The 17,328-nt window shown below is 38.4% G+C and overlaps 1 protein-coding gene across 1 annotated transcript; it reads right to left on the bottom strand.

The window, feature by feature from the left end:
- Window positions 1–14,528: 14,528 nt before the first annotated feature.
- LOC124798362 lies at window positions 14,529–16,818 on the bottom strand. Its single transcript, XM_047261732.1, has 2 exons — window positions 14,822–16,818; window positions 14,529–14,589 (listed from the first exon to the last, which is right to left on the bottom strand). The coding sequence occupies exon 1, from the start codon at window positions 16,588–16,590 to the stop codon at window positions 14,836–14,838; it is 1,755 nt and encodes a 584-aa protein (XP_047117688.1). The 5' UTR covers window positions 16,591–16,818; the 3' UTR covers window positions 14,529–14,589; window positions 14,822–14,835.
- Window positions 16,819–17,328: the final 510 nt, after the last annotated feature.

Genomic DNA, 17,328 nt, shown 5'->3' with positions numbered 1-17,328 from the left:
TTTGAAACTGGATAGCTCTTGGGTTTTAGGGGAAAATTTTCATCAAATTTAGCTTTAAGACTCTGGAAAATGGAACTGAATGTACCATTAGGTGCCAATTCTTCACAGATTTAATGCCGGTCTATAGAAGGCACTGCAGTTTTGAAATCGTCATTTCTTTGTATAATCCTACTTCTGAAGACATAATTTGAAGGCCAGGTGGGAATTTGTTGAGTACTTGCTGAGTTTGTGCATAGCGTCGTGATTACTCCACTGTGATCTGCAAGTGTAGGGTCAACCAAACTTAGTTCCAGCTATTTAGGTTTGTAACAACTGTATCAGGACAGTCGTCTCCTCTTGTTGGAAGAGAACTTGCCACAGATGGTGCATACCTACTTACTACATTCATAAAAGCTCTCTCTTTGTGACTACATTACCCAATATGGACGCTACGATGGTACGAATACTCATTTCGTTTCTCACTGGTGCACAATATTTACACTGCCACAGACTTCACATTCAAAGATTTAATGGATTCAATATTACAATATTAACAAACATGAAGTATTAAATCTCAAGAAGGATTATGGCTTTGTGGGCATAAAAGGAGGCAACACACGAAGTTTCATGGCTTGTCAAACTGGCGCTAATTGTGGCTTTTGCAACTTAAAGCCGTTTCGTGACAAATATTTCTTGTTTTTTTTCCAAAGATTTACTGTCTCACAAATGTTTTGTAAATGTCACAAGCTTCGACCATAGATACTAATAGACTGGGCAAGCAGTGCAGCGGCTGTACATCTGGCCTGGCTGCAACATAGAATCACGTGACTGTTGGCAAAACGTCGGCGGGAGTTCAAGGCAGCATTCTGATTCCTGATTTCACTTCCAGTATTCCTCAGTGGATTTCCTGCTAACTTCACCACATTAAATGTAGCTTATGTAAACACAGCTAGAAGTGATAAATTATTGCGTAACCACTGTACAAATTTAGTTTTACAGCCATTACTTCACAATGAACTTTGTGAACTGCTGAAACACTTTCGATGTTCGGCAATATATTCGCTGCGAATATTTGAGTGTTACCAATTATGAGATGCATTCTCTACTAACAATACGCGTTATGCACTGCATAAAATGTAAATATTGCGTGTGTGTGTTTTAGTGCCTTGGTTGTAGAAAGTGTTATAGACTTCATAAATCGGCATAAACAACGAAACCTGTAACGTAAACACACGTGTTCACATCGAATGTAACGAACTCAATTGTGTCGTTCACCCACAAAACGTAAAGCAGTTTCATTTGAAAGCTCGTTTTTGGTTTAAACAGTTTGTTTCGTAGGTGTATCAAATAAGATATCTACAAAATCAGTACTTACTTACATGAATACTTGTTCCACAGATCATGAATACGATACTTCGCAATGATGTGTCAGTTTAATAAAAGGTAGACCTATCATTACATGACAATTCTTCCAATCACTTATTTATACCTAAAAAATCGTCTACTGAGTAGGAGCTGTCATTCATAGATTCTTTTAGTTTGATTTTAAATGCTGGTTGGCTATCTGTCAGGCTTTTAATGCTTTTTCGTAAATGACCAAAGATTTTTGTAGCAGCATATTATTTATCCCATACATTACAGCTTATTATCTGGAAACTAACATAGGCCATACAACTACCTTTTTGCAAATGGTATTCAGTATCTGTTTCTGATATTCGTATGTTTTGTAACTGGGAAGTACGAAATAAAACTAAACCCTGATGAGAAATCAAACCCCTAACTTGTTTTTGCAAATTGTTCTTTAAAATAATACCAGCATAATTCACCCCTTTTTGTACCAAAGTCAGATTTAATCTAGGATAGTAAAAATCATCCTTTCTTCTTATGTAGTAGCAATGCACATTGCCATTGCTTTTGGAGTGGGAAGGGTTATTGGTAATAAATCTCTCTCTCTCTCTCTCTCTCTCTCTCTCTCTCACACACACACACACACACACACACACACACACACACACACTATACATATATATATATTCTTCAAAGTGCTTCGAACAGATGCGTGTGTGCGCAGTAGGCTTGAAATCTTTTCGTTTCACTGCCTGTATACACATCTGCCTGCGCCCTTCATCCTTTGGAAACCTATACGAAAGAGAAAAAGCAGCTTTGTAGCTTACCATTTCAAGAAATATATACGATTGCAATGTGCGCCTGGAAACACACACAGCACTTCAATTTACGTAACTGTGGCGTTCTGGGTAAGGATATGATACACACAATAGCTTATCAGTATTCAAGAAATGCCGCTAAATTAAACTAATAATACTTACACGTGAAATTTAATGTTACTTCCCTTCACAAAACGCTCGGTACAACCATAAGCACAACAGGATACCCTCATTGTTTTGCCAATAGTCACGTGGTATAGCAGTAGAGATGTTGGTGCCACGAAATATACGTCATGACCAGTCTACCAATATCTATGGTCGAAGGTCACAAGTTAATTTCCAGTCGATTCACATCAAACGTTTTCATTGGTTGATGGTAACGTCATTCTCATTGGTTGACTGCACTATATTTGTGTAAACTCAAGTTACCAAGCTGGGTTAACTAGGGTCGTGAAGATTTCAAGCCAACTTGAGTTAGACTATTATTAACTAGGGTTGTGTTCCCGCAGTGCTCTGTGGCCGCCGTTATCGATGATGGTTTCATGTGAGGTTGCAGTTTATCATTGTCGCTGCCGACTGAACCCAAGCTGAAACAAACTGAACCTGAATTGAACCGAATTCACTCTATGCCTACAGAACAAGATGTCAATCACTATGATATTTGAAAGCACAGCAGCTAAAAACGACTGAGGGAAAAGATGATGAAGTTGTAACCTTACACAATTCATGCTCCAACCGTGGTGTTTGGCAGTCTTAAGATTGTCCGACCATCGTCGAAATCCCCAGACGTGTCATGAGTGAATTTTCGAACTGCAGCCTATAGCTCAACAACCATTTATCCACATGATGAGGCATTTTGCTCACTTAAGATCGTCTAATCATTGTCTAAATGTTACAGCAAATTCAAAGTGACTCATGAGTGTGTTCAAATTTCAGCCTGTAGATTGGTACTCCTTAACCCTAGCAATACCAACGCATTTTCCATAACGCACTTTGCCAAGGGGTGGAAGCGGGGCTGTCCTTTATAACTACCTTAAAAAATTGAAAAACAAAAACAAAATTCGTTGTTGACTTATATTAACAACATACTATTTAAAGATGTAGCTATGTGTAAGTAAGGTCCAGAACGTGGAACTATCGTTTAGAACACTCTTAGTGTTATCTACACATTTTCAGTAACTAACAAGCTAGGGGTACCTTATAACCAGCATAAAAAATTTAAAAACTGCAGATTTCGTTACTTGCCATTGACTTTTAATCACGACATATTTCTTAAAGAGAGACTATGTGTAAGTAAGGTCTTGAACACGAAAATTTTATAGGAAGGGACATCACTATTGGAAACAGACATCACAACTGACTCTTAAATTTTCGGGTTAAAGTGCAGTAGTCATTGATATTTGTGGCGAGTTATCTGGCTGCAGAATCACCGACTATGAACTGCCCTCAAGAAAAATGTGCCTAATATTTTAAAAGGTTTATATAATACTGAGTACATAGCCTGTAAGAAAAAAATGCAATAGTGGATCATACTGCTTTTGTAACAGATATTTGGATGTTAGGCAATAAAAAAAATAGTTTCTGTTTCCTCACCGATTTCATATAACTGTAATCAAACAGGTACGCAAACCATGCAGAGGCTAACGAGAGAAATGAACGCTAGAAGAATTAAGACCAATTAACACTGGCCATCACGGCACTGTCACGTCAAGGTGTTTTCACAGTGTACGTCATGTCACGGCAAGTCATGTCAATTAAAGTCACATGATATCAACTCACGTGGCTCAGCGCAACCTGTTTTTCGCGGAAATTGCGATCTTCGCAAGGTGATTTTCAACTGTTTTTGGCACAAAGTGCACATATACAACATGGTAGTTAACCCTGGAGTGGGCGCGTGTGGTACACCTGTCACCCAGCGGTTTTACATTGTGATTATTTCCGTTACGCTTCAAGTTGCAGCGTTCCCACGCTCAGAATCTTTCAAATGGGTGCATTATTGAAAATTTGTTTACAGCAAACGTCAGTTGGACAGCTAAACGGAGAGCAGCAGGACATTGAAATCAGTTGGGGTACAACTGTCCACCACATGCCTATCTACGTAACAATTTCTTAAGGTACCGGTAGGTGTTTTCCTTTTTCAAATATTTTTCATACTAAATTCGTTGTAAGTACAATATTTAAAATATTTAGTAATCTGAATAAAATAACTATGTTAACTAAAGTGATTACTTACACAGTCTTCAACATGTACTATAATTTACAGAAACTGATATTCATAAATACGTTTTTATTTTAATGATGTCAGACCCAACTAAAAGGAGAGTGGATGTGTCTTCCGACCCTGAAGTGTGGATGAAGTGGCTCGAAGAAGATGCAGAGAATGATGAAAGTGACGTATTTTATTCTGAAGAATCTGATTCAAATGAAGATGATCAACCAATGGAAAGCGATTATGACACTGAAACTGAACACTCTGCAGATGAACGCGATAATAAGAACAGTGAGTGAGTCTAGTACTTCCTGTTGCCTTGGGAATGACAGTAAAACAAATTGGTCTAAGTCTTTTCCTAAAGGAAACCTGAGAACGAGGTCAGAGAATATAATAACTCATCTGCCTGGCTCCTAGATGCAAGCATCAGCAATACTTTCTGAAGGTAAGTTATTAGATGTTTTCTTCAACAGTAGTTTTAACAAAATTATAGTTAATTGCACAAATATTTATGTAAGAAATTTGAAAATTAAATTTCAGAGACATGGAGATGCTAGAATCACTGATGAGACTGAAATAAGAGCACTTTTTGGCATACTCTACCTAATAGGAACCCTAAGAAATTGTAGAAGAACCCTAGCATGCACTGGGGTAACTCTAGAGGAAATGGCTTAGAATCCTGTTACCTAACTATGAATGAAAAAAAGATTTAAATTTCTTGTGAGACGTTTACGTTTTGATGACATAGGGGACAGAAGCCTTCGAAAAGAAATTGATAAATTAGCTCCAATTAGAGATATTTTTGAGACTGTTGTTCATAATTTTTCATAACACTTTGTTCCAAGTGAATATTTGACTGATGACGAACAATTACTTTCTTTTCAAGGAAAACGCTAATTCAGACAGCATTAAGACATTTGCTTTGATAGATGCTAAAACTGCCTATACGTTCAACTTAGAAACTTGTGCTGGCACTCAGCCAGAGGGTCATCTCAAGCACAGTAATTCTCCTACAGATGTAGTAATGAGTTTAGTGGAACCTGTCAGTGGGACTCACCATAACACTACTGGTGACAACTGGTTCAGCAGTATAGCACTGGCTAAGAAGCTACCAGAAGACAAGGGACTCTCATATGTTGGAACACTCTGGGAAAACAAGAAGGAAATCCTTGAGGAGTTTTACCTAATAAGCAAAGACCTCAATATTCTTCTTTGTTTGGCTTCCAGGAGAATGGTACGTTAGTTTCATACTGCCCTATAGTTAATCAAGCTGTTCTCTTCATATCTACACTATGTCATGATACCATTGATAAAGATACAAAAGATTCACTGAAACCAGACATTATAGCTTTTTACAATATGACAAAGATTGGAGTTGATTTACTTGATCGACTAATTCAAAAAAATGATGTGTTGTGTAACACTTGTAGGTGATCTATGATTATTTTCTATAATTTAATTAGTGTTTCTGCCATGAACACATACTGTGCATATACTGAGCAAATTCTAGAACACCTAAATCATTGAAAAGAACGGAGTTTCTGTTGAGGATGGCCTGGGAAATGATGAAACCGCAAATTGAGTACAGATCTGCTGTCCCTCAAATTCCCATTGAATTACGGCGGCGTGCATGAGCCAAACTGGGCATAAATTCAACAGTTATACCACAAGACAATCCCAGAGAAGGTTCCAAAGGACTCCGTTACGAGTGTGGATGACAGAAAGACAATTCAACTAGAAAATGGTGTCATAAATGTAAAAGGTGGATGTGTTTGCCTCATTTACATGCCATATGTGTTAACTGTCTCTGAAATGAATTATTGAATTTTTTTTTAATTTGTGTTTTATTTCCATCCCTATACATATAAAAGCATAGAAAAAGCAACTAAAGAACATTTGATAATCATTTCAATGAGTAATTAAGAAACAAAAATGAGGGACAGGAGTCCTCCACGTGCCTAATCCCATAACGATACAGCACGAGCCTACTGCAGGGTTGTAAAGTGCCATATTTTTGGACTCTAGCATCTTTGTACTACCTTTATTTCTAGGCTCTTGGCACACAAATTTTGTACTGCCATGTTGTTCCCGCTTACTTCAGTGCCAAATAAAACATCTAAAGTGTGTTATTACTGCCCAACAATACGTGATAACCACAAGTCCATATTTGTACGAAAATGACATTTATTGGACTTAAATGGCTTGCAGCTTGCAGGGATATTGAGTGTATTAGAGAACGAAGACAGAAGTGCAAAACAACACAAAAATAGTGTGGCTATGAAAGTTTCACTCAGTGGTACTAAAAGGTTGGTTGATTTGGGGGAGCAGACCAAACAGTGAGGTCATTGGTCCCATACAGGAAGGAAATTTCACACAGTATACAAGAAGTTTGAGGAAGAGAAATCCTTCATTTTATAGTTTACAAAGTCAAAGCATCATTGTTTTCATTTGTTACATCAAATTGCACCCAGAATCACTAAAAAGTAGAGTGTGGTATGAGCTGCCATCACATTCTATGAAAAATTGGCTTGTTTAAGACTAAGTTCAGTTGCTAGTCTAGTGCAAATTTTTGTACACTAGCCATATCTCCCTCAATATCTTCCCCTTCAAGATTTATAGATTTTCTTTAAGTTTTGTATTTGGCTTTTAACAGTTCAAGTGTCTTACTTGTACTGGGATTAGCAGTGAAACCATACAAATATTGATCACTGATGCTTGAGAGACTGTCTCATACAAAACGCAGAAAGATAATGATTAGCTAGTGAAACCACACAATTATTGACCACTGATACTTGAAAAACTGTTTCATACAAAACCCAGAGAGATATTTAGCAACAAATAAAGCTGTAACGAACACATATTTAAACGAACAAATGGCAGTGTCTGAAGGTCTGAGCCCATTTCTTTACGAAATGCTACAAATGACTGACAACATACAAATAAATTCGACTTACTAATGAATCTGATTTTACCAACAATATATTTTTCATTTCGAGTTGCAGTCATACTGCAATGCATTTCATTGTAAAATATTAAATACCATATTGGTGTGTAGAAACATCCACTTTATAAATGTAATGGAGGGCAGGTAATTTAGTTACAATTTTACAATTGATACTGCTCCCTCCCTGCTTCAATTAACCATTCATCATTTATTATAGGTTTTAATAAAAGAAATAACAAAATGAAACAATTTGTGGCAAATAATGAACAAAAACAACAGATATCAATCACGAAAACCACAATGAAATGAAATATGGACATCTGCTCATGGCCGTGTATCGAGAGAAAATGAGCTTTGGATCACATGATCAACAACAGATGAATGATGTCAGCTGTCAAAACTTCCTTCCTGAGAAACCTTGATGTTGCCATATGTGATGCGAAGGGAGGGGATGGCCATTGTTGATGCTGCCATTTGAAATGCATTGTGGAATGTTTTGAGGGGACAGGACATGATGTGACATGACGGCCAGTGCGAATTAGCCTTTAGTCCAGCAACTCAGTTTGGTTACTGTGTTTTAAGAGAAGTTACAACTTGAGCAGATGTGAAATATTCAAACGACTTAGAACATTTATTTAACTTTTCCGCACTGACACGGTCTGAACAAGCTTAGGGTCAACTCAGTTTATGAAACAGGGTAACTTGGGTTGGGATTATTACTTGTAACTTGATTCGAACACATTGCATGGCGGGTGGCACTGAGTAAAGGCCAATCTCCACTGGCCATTACGTCGCATCCAGTCCCGTCCCATCAGAAAGTTCTGCAGTGAATTTCAAATGGTCGCATCAACATTGGCCATCCCGTATCATTATGTCACATCACGGTACTGTCAACATTTTTCTGGAGAAAAGTTTTCACGGCTAATGTCATCCATTCATTGCTGGTCACAAGACTCACAATCTCATTTCGTTCTGATACAAGGCTTTCGTGGTTGCTATCAGTGTTAGTTATCTGCTATTTGTTTAGTTAAGGTTTATAATAAATGACGACAGGTTAATTGAAGCAGTGAGACAGCAGTCTTAATTTTACGACATGGGCCTAAATTACTTGCCCTCTACTACTTTTTAGAAAGTGGATTTTTATTGATTCTGGTACAATAAGTAATATTTAACAGTGGAATGGATTGCAACATGGGTGCAACTTGAAGTGAAAAAAGTACTGTCGGTAGAATCAGATTAATTAGTAGGTGGAATTTATATGTATGTTGTCAGGCCTTTGTAGTGTCACATAAAGAAATGCACTGGAACCTACAGATACTGTCACTGAGCGAGGTGGCGCAGTGGCATTCGGGAGGACGACGGTTCAATCCCGCGTCTGGCCATCCTGATTTACGTTTTCCGCGATTTCCCTAAATCGCTCCAGGCAAATGCTGGGATGGTTCCTTTCCAAGGGCACGGCCGACTTCCTTCCCTAATCCGATGAGACCGATGACCTCGCTGTCTGGTCTCCTTCTCCAAACAACCCAACCCTACAGATACTATCAGTTCTTTGATTAAATATGTGTTTGTGGTAAGCATATTTATTGTTAAGTAGCTCTCCGAATTTCGTATGCAACAGTTTTTCAAGCATCAGTGGTCAATATTTATGTGGTTTCGTTAGCTTATCCCAGAACAAATAAGGCACTTGAACTACTAAAAGCCATACAAAACATGTAAAGAAAACATATGTATTTTGAAGAGAAAGGAATTGAGGGGGATATGACCGCTACACAAAAAATTGCACTGTACTAGCAACTACAGTTAACTTTAAAACAAACAAAATTTTCACAGGATGTGATGGCCACTTACAACACTGTGTTCCATTTAGCAATTTTGGGTAAAGTTTGACGTAACAAATGAAAAAAAATTGGTGCGTCGACTTTCCATAATATAAAATGCTGATTCCACTTCCTCGTGCTCTTTGTGTAATGTGTGAAATTCCACTTCTGTACCATGTAATGACATTTCTTTAGACCCAAGCACATTCTCCGCGTTATTTAGCACTTCTGCCTCCCTTCTCTAATATACAAGCTAACCCTACAAGATGCAGACCATTTGAGTCCAATAAAGGTAAATTTCGTACAGCTAAAGCGTTGAGTGCACTTCGCGCGTACTAAAAACAGCTGAAAATCATGTAGGGAAGATCGCAATACTAGCGAAAAGAACAGCTGAGGACAGCAATGTGAGTTGAGATCACGTAACTTGAATTTACTTGACGTGCTGTGACGTTAAGGATAGGCTAATGTGAATACACCCTGACGTGGTGGTGCCGTGACGGACTGCGTGAATTGGCTTTACCGGTTCGTTTCTCTCTAGTTCGGAGCTCACCGGCGCTTCCGCACAAACTGAACCCGTGTCTATCGTATTCAAATGTCTAAATCTTCAATAACGCAGGTGAAGTGAATATTTTCACAAGTCTTCAAAATTTCAAGCCGAAAGACCAGAAATTGCTCCCTTTGTAGTAACCATCCAGCTCGTGAATATAATCATCGATTGGGAAACACCGAATCTTGGTTTGGTCAACTGAAATAAATCGCAATCTGCTCAGACGCGAAAGAGAGAATGACACTGGATATTTCAGGTTTTTTTTCGTTCCTGCTCGAGTTAAGTCAGTTTGAACTATGTTACCTCGGTTTGACGTAAACCCGAGTTGGCCCATATCTAGATTGTACTCTCGAGACTTATATTTGGAACGGAATGTATTTTAGGTCGAGAGAACTATCGCAAGTGGCCTGCAGCCTGGCGGGCATGGCCCCGTGACGGCAATTTCCGATTTGAAACGTCAGTGTAGCAGACGTTTTACTGGCGCGAGACAATCCGAATGGTAGTGGTATGCCTGTGCGTTGATATAAAATCTCTGGCATACCTACTTTCGTTTTCATATATCTCTGTTGCAGTAGAATTTGTTTTGTTCAAATTCAAATTGTGGTGGGGAACAATGAGGTGAAGGTTTCGTGTAGAAATTGAGTGGTGGTCTGAAATGTGCTGGAACTACGTTTTAGTGTTTTTGGTAAGTTTGACGGTTTTTTTTAATAATTATCTGCGTGTGTTCTTACGTTCACGTAAACGTTAATAGAAAGTATGTGGTTTGTTTGACGCAGATGCGTTTTAGTTTTTCTGGAAAATTTGGCGTTATTTCTTTTTGCCAACTCTTAGATTTTAACTTGGTTGAGCTGTCTTCGCTCCTTTGCACGATGTGAGACACCTTTATATTCAAATCAGTTCGGTAAAGTGATCTTACTATTAGATGTGTGGAAGGTGCAATTGTACCCCTAGTTGCTGAAATCTGTATCGGATAAAAGCCGAGTACCAAGAAGTGATCATATGCCTCTATTTTACAATTAGTAAGGTGCAGCTGTTGTCAAAAACGATGAGGATATTACCAGACAAATACTTCTTAATATAGGAGTAAAATTGTATTAAACGAAACGGATAAATCAGTCCCTGGATTAACATATTTTGCTACATAAGTTTCAGATGAAGTATTACAGAATTGTGTAATTTCTGGTAATGTCTGAAAGAGTAAATTGTTTGGAAAGAATTGGAATTGCTAAGTGTTATCCATAAAATCCACCAGAAGGTGTTTTGTGTTGTAGGAACTGGCTATTACTGAGGTAATTTTCAGAGTCCATTGTTTGCAATAACTCGGTTAAGTAAATTATTTACACTGCACAAACATTTTTTCAGTTAATTCATCACTTGACCCGACATGTTTACGTGTTTCATAGTGTTGTATGTACGTGAGAGAGGGCGTATTGCAACAAATTGTAGATGATAATTTTTCTTGCGTCGTAATTAACATGATTCGCTGTAGTGTAAATTTTGTTGCAGTTGCTACTTATAATCAGAAGAGCAAATTTTACCGTTTAGTTAAAGCATATTATTTTGAGCAAGATGTGGGGTGTATTTCAACATTTATCAGTAACAACGCCTTTAATTTTTAGATCGGCTAACTATATATAATTTAGGAAATACGGAAGGGTCCGATCCCGCCCGTCAGCTTTGACCCATGACGTCACAAATATGGCGGAAACGACCATAAACCACGATTCCAATATGGCGCATATAAAGTCGGTACTTACACGTTGTTGTTGTTGTTGTTGTTGTTGTTGTCCTGAGACTGGTTTGATGCAGCTCTCCATGCTACTCTACCCTATGCAAACTTCATCTCCCAGTACCTACTGCAACCTACAGCCATCTGAATCTACTTAGTGTATTCATCTCTTGGTCCCCCTCTACGATTTTTACCTTCCACGCTGCCCTCCAATGCTAAATTCGTGATCCCCTGATTCCTCAGAACATGTCCTCCCAAATGGTCCCTTCTTCTTCTCAAGTTGTGCCACAAACTCCTCTTCTCCCAATTCTATTCAATACCTCCTCATTAGTTGTGTGATCTATCCATCTAATCTTCAGCATTCTTCTGTAGCACCACATTTCGAAAGCTTCTATTCTTTTCTTGTCCAAACTATTAATCGTCTATGTTTCACTTCCATACACGGCTACACTCCATACAAATACTTTCAGAAACGACTTCCTGACACTTCCTGACCTCAATGTTAACAATTTTATCTTCTTCAGAAACGCTTTCCTTGCCATTGCCAGTCTACATTTTATATCCTCTCTACTTCGACCATCATCAGTTATTTTGCTCCCCAAATAGTAAAACCCCTTTACTACTGTAAGTGTCTCATTTCCTAATCTAATTCCCTCAGCATCACCCGATTTAATTCGAGTACATTCCATTATCCTCGTTTTGCTTTTGTTGATGTTCATCTTATATCCTCCTTTCAAGACACTGTCCATTCCGTTCAAATGCTCTTCCAAGTCCTTTGCTGTCTCTGAGAGAATTACAATGTCATCGTCGAACCTCAAAGTTTTTATTTCTTCTCCGTGGATTTTAATACCTACTCCGAATTTTTCTTTTGTTTCCTTTACTGTTTGTTCAATATAGGCTATAGATTGAATAACATCGGGGAGAGGCTACAACCCTGTCTCACTCCTTTCCCAACCACTGCTTCGCTTTCGTGCCCCTTAACTCTTATAACTGCCATCTGGTTTCTGTACAAGTTGTAGATAGCCTTTCGCTCCCTGTATTTTACCTCTGCCACCTTTAGAATTTGAAAGAGAGTATTCCAGTCAACATTGTCAAAAGCTTTCTCTAAGTCCACAAATGCTAGAAACGTAGGTTTGCCTTTCCTTAATCTTTCTTCTAAGATACGTCGTAAGGTCAGTATTGCCTCACGTGTTCCAGTGTTTCTACGGAATCCAAACTGATCTTCCCCGAGGTTGGCTTCTACTAGTTTTTCCATTCGTCTGTAAAGAATTCGTGTTAGTATTTTGCAGCTGTGACTTATTAAGCTGATAGTTCGGTAATTTTCACATCTGTCAACACCTGCTTTCTTTGGGATTGGAATTATTATATTCTTCTTGAAGTCTGAGGGTATTTCGCCTGTTTCATACATCTTGCTCACCAGATGGTAGAGTTTTGTCAGCACTGGCTCTCCCACGGCCGTCAGTAGTTCCAATGGAATATTGTCTACTCCGGGGGCCTTGTTTCGACTCAGGTCTTTCAGTGCTCTGTCAAACTCTTCACGCAGTATCATGTCTCCCATTTCATCTTCATCTACATCCTCTTCCATTTCCATAATATTGTCCTCAAGTACATCGCCCTTGTATAGACCCTCTATATACTCCTTCCACCTTTCTGCTTTCCCTTCTTTGCTTAGAACTGGGTTTCCATCTGAGCTCTTGATATTCATACAAGTGGTTCTCTTATCTCCAAAGGTCTCTTTAATTTTCCTGTAGGCGGTATCTATCTTACCCCTAGTGAGATAGGCCTCTACATCCTTACATTTGTCCTCTAGCCATCCCTGCTTAGCCATTTTGCACTTCCTGTCGATCTCATTTTTGAGACGTTTGTATTCCTTTTTGCCTGTTTCACTTACTGCATTTTTATATTTTCTCCTTTCATCAATTAAATTCAATATTTCTTCTGTTACCCAAGGATTTCTACTAGCCCTCGTCTTTCTACCTACTTGATCCTCTGCTGCCTTCACTACTTCATCCCTCAAAGCTACCCATTCTTCTTCTACTGTATTTATTTCCCCCATTCCTGTCAATTGCTCCCTTATGCTCTCCCTGAATCTCTGTACAACCTCTGGTTCTTTTAGTTTATCCAGGTCCCATCTCCTTAAATTCCCACGTTTTTGCAGTTTCTTCAGTTTTAATCTACAGGTCATAACCAATAGATTGTGGTCAGAGTCCACATCTGCCCCTGGAAATGTCTTACAATTTAAAACCTGGTTCCTAAATCTCTGTCTTACCATTATATAATCTATCTGATACCTTTTAGTATCTCCAGGGTTCTTCCATGCATACAACCTTCTTTCATGATTCTTAAACCAAGTGTTAGTTATGATTATGTTGTGCTCTGTGCAAAATTCGACCAGGCGGCTTCCTCTTTCATTTCTGTCCCCCAATCCATATTCACCTACTATGTTTCCGTCTCTCCCTTTTCCTACACTCGAATTCCAGTCACCCATGACTATTAAATTTTCGTCTCCCTTCACAATCTGAATAATTTCTTTTATTTCATCATACATTTCTTCAATTTCTTCGTCATCTGCAGAGCTAGTTGGCATATAAACTTGTACTACTGTAGTAGGCGTGGGCTTCGTATCTATCTTGGCCACAATAATGCGTTCACTATGCTGTTTGTAGTAGCTTACCCGCATTCCTATTTTCCTATTCATTATTAAACCTACTCCTGCATTACCCCTATTTGATTTTGTGTTTATAACCCTGTAGTCACCTGACCAGAAGTCTTGTTCCTCCTGCCACCGAACTTCACTAATTCCCACTATATCTAACTTCAACCTATCCATTTCCCTTTTTAAATTTTCTAACCTACCTGCCCGATTAAGGGGGGACGTACACGAAACTGCAGTAATTTTAAAAGTATTTTATAAAACTCTAATTTTTTAAGATAATCAATCCAAATTTGGTACAGTTATTAAGAAATGTTATGCGCATATGAACCTAAATTTTCATTTTTATTGACCTTTTACATCTTTAATTATTAACAATTAATTTTTTTTCAACAATGTAATTACAAATGTTCCTTTTTTGAGAAAACTGTGAGAGCAATGTTAATGAATTTTTGTACACACTTTCATACCAAATAATTACAAAACTCTGTGGAGCAGAATTTTTATATCTTCTTTTGTTCAGTTTTTACGGGTCTCCCAATTTCCCTGAAAAATAATATATCAAATTTAAGGAATATTTTCTACCATAAATACCTTACTATTTTATTAAATGAAAATTCCTTCCACAGAATTTTTCACTATAGTACTGACTAGTCATATACCAAATTTCACTTCTCTACCTTTTGTGGTTTTTGAGAAAAAGGTACATAAAGTTATAAAAATGTAAGTTACGGGAAAACTGAATCAATGATTTGATAGTGTTTGTATTAGGTCTTACCGTCTCTGTGTGAACTAGTGCAAGCCATATGCATACTCCTCTTCATCTGCAAGCAGTCTCTTCTTTGCTTGTCTTCTTTGGTTAACCTGCTGTTCAATTTTATTGGCTGTAATATCAGCCGCAGCAACTCTTTTGTCATCGATGTCCTTCAATATTGAATAGGTGAAAGCTCCTGGATGAAATCCTAGCCTCTGTAGAGTTTTTATTCTTCCAAGATTACCATTGTTAAAAACTAAACAAGCATCATATGCAGCAATTTCAACAATAATTGTTGAAACAAATGTTGTTTTTGGGCAACGTTTCCAAATCAGTGAGTTGTAACTTTCATTAGGGTTTTGTGTCTTTCCATGCACACACTTTCGTAGGAGGTCTGGCTCTGCTAAACACCTAAATGTTGGTTTTATAGCACTTAAAACAGCCACAGGTAAACTGTGCTTGTGTGAATAGTTCATGCCATCACGCTCAGCCTGCTTGAATTTGCACCACGATATGTCACACAAATTATGTACAGGTTTGTCATCTGTGGATAGTTTATGAAAATAAATAGACCACACAGCCTTCTGCATGTTATTCAAATTTCCACTGTTGTCCCTTATTGCCTTGCCATAGTACACTTGTAAAGAATGAATTTCTTTGTCTGTGAGTCTGTTGGGACCACCTAAAAGTTTTCCATCCTCAAGTTTCCTGCCCTTCAATTCACGTTTCAATTTTAAAAGTCTGCCTCCCATTCGTTTTTGCACATGTCCAACACATTCCAACTTTTCTATAGCACAATGGGGACCATAAGGTTCACTTTCCAAAACAGTTTTGAAGGAGCTGGAGTCACCATCACCAAGGTATTTTGTGTATCTAACACCGTACTTTTCCACACTTCGATGGAACATAAGTTTCATAGCTGCAGGTTCCATTCCACCACTAGAACCAGAATAATTTCTACAGCACACTTTCTTGTGTTCAACCTGCCACTTATTTTCTTCCACTTCACCAGCTCTCTTTCCGAGTACACAGCTATAGCAATATTTGCTCATTACCTGAACGTCAAGAATTTTTCCAGTATCAACACTAATGACAGATGATACTCCATACAGTGATGTATGTCCACGCTTCATCCACGTTCCATCACATGACACACACAAATCGGTGTCTGGCGTGTTATCTGCTTCTGTCTTTAGTTCACTATTCATCTTCACAGCTTCCTTTGCAGAGGACTTCAAGTTTTCTTCCACTTCCTCTTGAAGAGCACTTAGCAGTGTTTTATTTCCAGTGGTGTACCTAGCACTTGGTTGTGGCATGTTCATGATCCCACAAAACAGTCTGGTACCTTCCCTGCCTATGCCCAAACATCTCATGCCATATATTAAACGCATATTTGCTTCATATATCCGGTTACTTGATGCCGAAGTTCTAAAAGCAGTGTCTGAATGACAGCTTTCACAAGTAAGATGCAACATACACACTATTCCAATTCTGTTTTCTTCGTCATATAATCTCAAACTTTTTGCACCACAGTCAGCACATACACAAGCAGATGATATAATATCAGATAGTATTTTCAAATCAATAAGCCTAAAACCACTAGTAGCTTGAGTGTCTGAGCCACAATCATCAAGTGATTGACAGCTGTCAATTTTCCTTCTCGAAGCACTCGCTTTCTTGGTTGAAGTATCGTTTCCATTTGTTATTATGGGGCTGGTTTTCAAGTTGTCTTTACTACATCGAGAAGCTTGACACTTTCTAACCTTTTTAAACACCTTACTAGAACGCGGCATGCTGCAAAATATAATAACAAGTCTACTTACAACTTTCGTAAAAATGTATTCCAAACAAACACTCGTAAACAAACGCTATAAATCAAAGAATATAAAACCAGCGGCAGAGATATTATTCCACAGCCTTCTTGATGTAGTACACAAACGTTCCCTGCATTGTGACTGCACAAAACTGGAAAAAAACGCAGTATAAATAGATATACGAGAGGATGAAGACCAAGATGGGGGGGCGTCGCCCTGTGCAAGCTATTACAAATTATTATTTTTTTCCCCCTTAGAAGCGGAATTGGAACGTAATATTTGGTAATTGAAATTTCAATACCATGTAGTAAATGAAGAGCCAATAAAATTTTTTTCACAAATTTGGTCATTTTCATGTACATTCCACGCTCCGATCCGTAGAACGCCAGTTTTCTTTCTCCTGATAACGACATCCTCTTGAGTAGTCCCCGCCCGGAGATCCGAATGGGGGACTATTTTACCTCCGGAATATTTTACCCAAGAGGACGCCATCATCATGTAATCATACAGTAAAGCTGCATGCCCTCGGGAAAAATTACGGCTGTAGTTTCCCCTTGCTTTCAGCCGTTCGCAGTACCAGCACAGCAAGGCTGTTTTTGTTATTGTTACAAGGCCAGATCAGTCAATCATCCAGACTGTTGCCCTTGCAACTACTGAAAAGGCTGCTGCCCCTCTTCAGGAACCACACGTTTGTCTGGCCTCTCAACAGATACCCCT

This window comes from Schistocerca piceifrons, chromosome 5 (assembly GCF_021461385.2).
Source record: "Schistocerca piceifrons isolate TAMUIC-IGC-003096 chromosome 5, iqSchPice1.1, whole genome shotgun sequence".
NCBI lineage: Eukaryota > Metazoa > Arthropoda > Insecta > Orthoptera > Acrididae > Schistocerca > Schistocerca piceifrons.
The sequence above is the reverse complement of the archived record's forward strand: the minus strand, read 5'-3'. Positions and strand labels throughout refer to the sequence as shown.

What these genes read in the sequence shown, in the direction of transcription:
- LOC124798362 (XM_047261732.1), bottom strand. Translation starts at nt 16,590, where the DNA reads ATGCCGCGTTCTAGTAAGGTGTTTAAAAAGGTTAGAAAGTGTCAAGCT.